At 40.1% G+C, this 6,000-nt stretch overlaps 1 protein-coding gene and 1 non-coding gene across 2 annotated transcripts; both read left to right on the forward strand.

Moving 5' to 3' along the window:
• The first annotated feature begins 745 nt into the window (after positions 1 to 745).
• LOC120364788 (U6 spliceosomal RNA) lies at positions 746 to 850 on the forward strand. Its single transcript, XR_005579928.1, has one exon. It is a non-coding gene; the product is annotated as a U6 spliceosomal RNA (small nuclear RNA).
• A 4,214-nt stretch (positions 851 to 5,064) lies between these two features.
• On the forward strand, positions 5,065 to 6,000 carry LOC101037838 (olfactory receptor 4D11). The gene has a single exon (XM_003920170.1). It carries the CDS (start codon positions 5,065 to 5,067, stop codon positions 5,998 to 6,000), a length of 936 nt encoding a protein of 311 aa, XP_003920219.1.

Here is a 6,000-nt window from a genome sequence, read left to right on the forward strand (position 1 = left end):
TGTGTGTGTGTGTGTGTACATGTGCAGGCCAGTGTCTGGATGTTTATGCATAGAGTGAGAAAATAAGAATAAGAAAAATTGAAATCTAGGTGTAATTATTAAGATTCACAAGCACACTGTGAATATAAATAATGTAATATGTGTACAAGATGCTGCATTCTGGCATTTTAGGGAGAACCTTCCTTTAGTAACAGCATAAGTTAGAAATACTAACAAAGAGTACATTGTGAAATGAGAAACAGAATTGAGGTCAGTTTGGAATTGGGGGAAAGGCAGCTTTTACCCTCTGAGACCTCTTGAATGGTACAGAGAAGAGATTTTTCTCAGTCTTCATTTCCATAGATGGATCTTCTCAGGCTGAAATCAACAGAGGTAATTCTTAGCCTGAACTTAAACATACAGTAATACATAAAATATTTTGAACACTAACAAAAGTTTAAAGACTCAGACAACAAACACCTGTCTACTCTTCTTTAGATCTAACACAAACATAAGAAGTTTACAGTGTAGGCAACAGGAGAAAACTTCCCCTTCACGCTCTGAAAGTTTGCTGAAAATCAGCTGACAAAAGGCAGACAATCAGGAGAAAAGAAATACAAATGTATTTGATCATAGTTTTACATGACATGGGAGGCTTCAGAATGAAGACCCAAAGATACGAGGAAAATGTTCATTTCTATGTTTAGGTCCAACAAAGTATGGATAGCCATGTAGAAATACGATTGGACAAAAAAGGTACCATCACTTGCTTTGGCAGCACATACATACTAAAATCGGGGAAATACAGCGCAGATTAACATGGCCCCTTTACAAGGATGGCACACAAATTCATGAAGCGCTCTATAAAAATTGAAATTTAAAATTTAAAAAAATGGTATGATCTAATGCTAACGGACAATGGAGAAACCCAGCAAGGCCTGTCTGTTTAGATCCTGTTTGGCCTTTCTGTGCAGCAATTCCTTCCTCCTGGGTATGAGGTAGTGCTTGCTCTCTCTCTCTCTGGAATGGAGTTCTTATGACCTATGATCAAAGTAGACTGAGAATTTATTTATGGCCAACTCTTACACAGAAAGGCAGAGTAATGGGGAAGTTAGAGGAATATCTTTAGGTTTTATGGCTGGCTTTGGAGAAAAGGGGTTCTGGTTTCCACGATCTGCCTTAGGGAAGAGGTATTATAGTTTCTACAGCTAACCTTGGGGAAGAATGAAGAGCCAGAGACCTGACACAGGACGGCAAGAGGAGGTCAGAGAGAAACTCGTACTTTGGAAGCTGCTTCTGAGACATTCATTATGGGGTATTGTCTTTTGAGACTTTACAATAGCAGTGATTTTCTTTTCTCTGTCTTTCCATGCTGTCATGATTGCACCCTTACTTTCCAGCCCAACTTCCCACTCACAAGCAACCTTCATATATTTAAATAGTTCCCTAAAGCCAGAAGATCCTTTCTCCCTGTTCCTATAGGTCCCAAACATAAATGCCACTTCCTCCATACAGCTTCACTGAGCCTCTTAGTTGGAAATCATCCTCTGCTCACACTCAGCTCTTCATCTGTCCTCAGATGGTCCCTATCACTCCCATATATTGGATTTCAATGCTTTTCACGCTGTGTTTAGATTATATGCCTTTCTCTCAAATAGCCTAAAACTCTTCCCATATTCCATCAATAGTTGCTAAATAATTGGATGCATTAAAAGTAGCAGATGTTTCCTTTAAATGACCAAAGGCAGTTTGCGAACAGGAGACCTATTTCTTTCTGACCAATAGGCCTGGCATTGGGTCTGGGATATGGCCTACCTTCCACCTCTTTGTGTGTAAACAGTGTGGTGTTTACATGGGAGTCCCCTTGAAGACTTTAATAACTGCATTGGTTTTCATCAACATCTCTAGAAACTATGCTGAGTTGGTGTTCCTAGTGACCATTTCCTCTCTTTTTAAGCTAATCAGGATGGATACCTACCATTTAGTTCAATACATTCCATTTACTGATGAGGCTCCACTGTTAGGGTTCCCCAGCATAGCACTAATCATGACAGATCACCAGCCCATATGCTGAGAAGTTTGCACATGTTAATTCTTCAACCCTCACAACTTGCCTGTGAACTGGGTATTATTATCATCCCCATGCCACAGATGGAGAAGTAGAGGCTCAATGGGGTCATGTACTTGCCCAAATCACACAGCGGCAAAGCCAGGACTTAAACCCAGATGACTCTCGATCCCAGAGCCCTTGCACTGAACAATTTCTCTGGTCGCTAATAAGATGTCAGAGAAGCCAAACCAAGCAAGTGCCCTTTTTACTCTCCTACACTGTCACCACCCTCCGGGTCACTGGAAAGCAAGTATCTCCTAATTCTTTCAAAACAGATAACGTTCTGACGAAGTGGTTGAGGACACACATGTGGAAAACATGCAGGTCCTCTACAAGAAAGTCCATAAATATTGGCAATATATTTATTGAAGAAGTTGTGTGTGGGAATTATTAACCTGCACTTGTCTTTAAGGTACCACACATATAATTACACTTATTACAGATTAGGCAATGCTCTAAGTACGGATGCTCCACATAGATTAATTTATTTAACCCTCACAAAAGTCTTGTGAAGGAGATGCTACTGTCTCCAAATCACTGATACAGAGAATGAGGTCACGGGGTGAAGCAACTTGTGCATGTTAGCTCAGCCAGTAAGTACTCAGCTGGGCTTCGAACAGGCTGTGTGGTGCCAGAGTCCACCAGGCATCTACCTCGAAGGGAGAATACTTCTTGGCAGCATGTTATTTAGATTTACCCATTAAATAGATTTTGGACAAAACTGCATAGAGATGAAAGAAAACTTGAAGTCAAAGTGAGGTGAGAAATATCTTCATTTACATTGGAGAACACACCCAAAAAATGGGAAGAATGGGACTTTTGCCCTTCTTTTGTTTTTTATTACGGAAAGAAAAAGGAAATAAACTAGGAAGAAGGAAAATAAGGCCCATTTCAAAGAATTACCAAAAAAAAAAAAAAGAAAGAAAGAAAGAAAAATTCAAAAGCAGCACAATTATAAGGTAAGCATATGTGTAAAGTTTAAAAAATACTGCCTGTCGGGTGCAGTGGCTCATGCCTGTAATCCAGGCACTCTGGGAGGCCAAGGCGGGTGGATCACCTGAGATCAGAAGTTCAAGACCACCCTGCCCAACATGGTGAATCCCACCTCTACTTAAAATACAAAAATTAGCCAGGAATGGTGCTGCCTGCTGTAACCCCAGCTACTTGGGAGGCTGAGGTGGGAGAATCACTTGAACCTAGGAGGCGGAGGTTGCAATGAGCCTAGATCGTGCCACTGCCCTCCAGCCTGGATTACAGAGCAAAACTCTGTCTCAAAAAAAAAAAAAAAAGAAAGAAAGAAAGAAAAGAAAAGAAAAAGAAAAAGAAAGAAAAAAAGAAGAGACTTCATCTCAAAAAAAAAAAAAAAGCCAAACTGTTTTCAAAAGTGATTATGCCATTTTACATTCCCACTGGAGTTCCATTTCTCTGTATCTTCGTCCACTCTTGATTATCAGTCTTTTTCATTTTAGTGATTCTAATGGATACCATTTTTGAATTACACTGTTGTTTTAATTTATATTTTCTCCATGATAAATGATGCTGAAGCTTTTTCTGTGCTTATTTCCTATCTCTGTGTCTTCTTGCTGAAGTGTCTGTTTGAATAATTTGTCCTGTTTTCTCTTTTTTTTTTTTTTTTTAACTTCTTTTAGGGACTTCATTTTTTTTTTAATTATTTGTTCTTGTTGCTTAATTGGGTTGTTTGTTCTCTTATTAATGAATATTAAGAGTTACAGCCATCCCACTCCTAGCTACTTACTGAAGAGAACTGAAAACATATGTCCACACAGAGACCCAAAGATGAAAGTTCATAGCAGTTTTATGGCTAATATTCAAAAGCCACAAATAACCCAAGTGTTCACCTACAAGTGAATGGATAAGCAGATGGTGACATACTCATACAATAAAAAGGAACAAAATAGCAGTACACACAAAACAATGGATGAATTTCATGGCTGAAAGAAGGCAGACAAACATACAGTAGAATTTCACTTATAGAATATTGTAGAAAATACAATGTATAAGGACAGCAAGCAGATCCGTGGTTGCCTGAAGAAGGAATGGTAGAGGGGACAGGTTACAAAGGGGCATAAGGACATTTTTTGGGTAATAGATGTATTCACTCTCTTAACTACAGAGATGGTGTCACAGGTATATACTATGTCAAAACTTATCGAAGTGTGAACTCAAATATGTGCAGTCTATTGTATGTCAGTGGTAGCTCAACAAAAATTCTTTCTTAAGAATGAAACTGAAACAAGAGAAAAGAACCTCTGAGTAATATTTTTATTTCCATAGCTGAGAAGCTATTCACCACCCAGGGGTTTCAGTACCTAAAGTAAATTAAAGTAAAGAAAGAAACAAAGAAGTCCCCTTAAAGAAGAACAGAACAATAGAGATGAATTTTATGGCTTAAAAATTTCCTAATTTTTCATGGAACTAAGTTTGTGATTTAAATGCTGCTTACGTACAATTCAATCCAATGAGGGGTGGGGCATTTTGCAGACAGAGGTTCTTAGAACCATTTAAATGGAGCATCCATTCTGGGAAAAAAAAAAAAAGCCAAAATCCTGTGAAATTCAATGTGTTCGAGACACACAAAATAAGCACTGCCTTACTCACACAACGAACTAATCCCATGTTTATATTCCCCATGCCACAACAGTCTCTTTCTGAATAGTTAATATCACCCTCTGTTTATCTTGAATAATGTTCTTAGTATCTTGAACAACTGGAACATCATTTTTATGCATGTTTATACATTTTTTAATGTAATTTGCATAAGTGTATGCATGATTATACAATAAGATGTCATTTTAGACACATTGGGAATAACCTTGAAATTGCAATTCATGTGGCGATAATATCTCACAAGTTTTCAGACCCAATACTTGAACCTATTAAGAGGGAGTAAACACTTTCTGAAATAACTTTTTTTTCCAAGATCTTCAAGAAAGAGAAAACATGATCATGATTCAATGGAGTTGGGAAATGGCACCAGAGTAAAAGAATTTATATTTCTGGGACTTACCCAATCCCAGGACCTAAGCTTGATCTTGTTTCTTTTTTTATGTCTTGTGTACATGACGACTCTGCTGGGAAACCTCCTCATCATGATCACTGTGACCTGTGAGTCTCGCCTTCACACTCCCATGTACTTCCTGCTCCGCAATCTAGCCATCCTTGACATCTGCTTCTCCTCCGTAACTGCCCCTAAAGTCTTGCTGGACCTTCTGTCAAAGAAAAAGACCATATCCTATACAGGCTGCATGACACAGATATTTCTCTTCCACCTCCTTGGTGGGGCAGACATTTTTTCTCTCTCTGTGATGGCGTTTGACCGCTACATGGCCATCTCCAAGCCCCTGCACTATGTGACCATCATGGGTAGGGGGCGATGCACTGCCCTCATCACGGCCTCCTGGGTGGGGGGCTTTGTCCACTCCATTGTGCAGATCTCCCTGCTGCTGCCCCTCCCTTTCTGTGGACCCAATGTTCTTGACACTTTCTACTGCGATGTCCCCCAGGTCGTCAAACTCGCCTGCACTGACACTTTTGCTCTGGAGCTCCTGATGATTTCAAACAATGGCCTGGTCACTACCCTGTGGTTTATCTTCCTGCTTGTGTCTTACACAGTCATCCTAATGATGCTGAGGTCTCTGGCAGGAGAGGCCAGGAGGAAAGCCATCTCCACATGCACCTCCCACATCACTGTGGTGACCCTACATTTCGTGCCCTGCATCTATGTCTACACCCGGCCCTTCACGGCCCTCCCCACAGACAAGGCCATCTCTGTCACCTTCACTGTCATCTCGCCTCTGCTGAATCCTTTGATCTACACTCTGAGGAACCAGGAAATGAAGTCAGCCATGAGAAGACTGAAGAGAAGGCTCGTGCCTTCTGAAAGGGAATAG

The sequence above is a fragment of the Saimiri boliviensis genome, chromosome 6, assembly GCF_048565385.1.
Source record: "Saimiri boliviensis isolate mSaiBol1 chromosome 6, mSaiBol1.pri, whole genome shotgun sequence".
Classification (NCBI taxonomy): domain Eukaryota; kingdom Metazoa; phylum Chordata; class Mammalia; order Primates; family Cebidae; genus Saimiri; species Saimiri boliviensis.

Coding starts and splice junctions, on each gene's coding strand:
- LOC101037838 (XM_003920170.1), top strand. CDS start 5,065: ATGGAGTTGGGAAATGGCACCAGAGTAAAAGAATTTATATTTCTGGGA.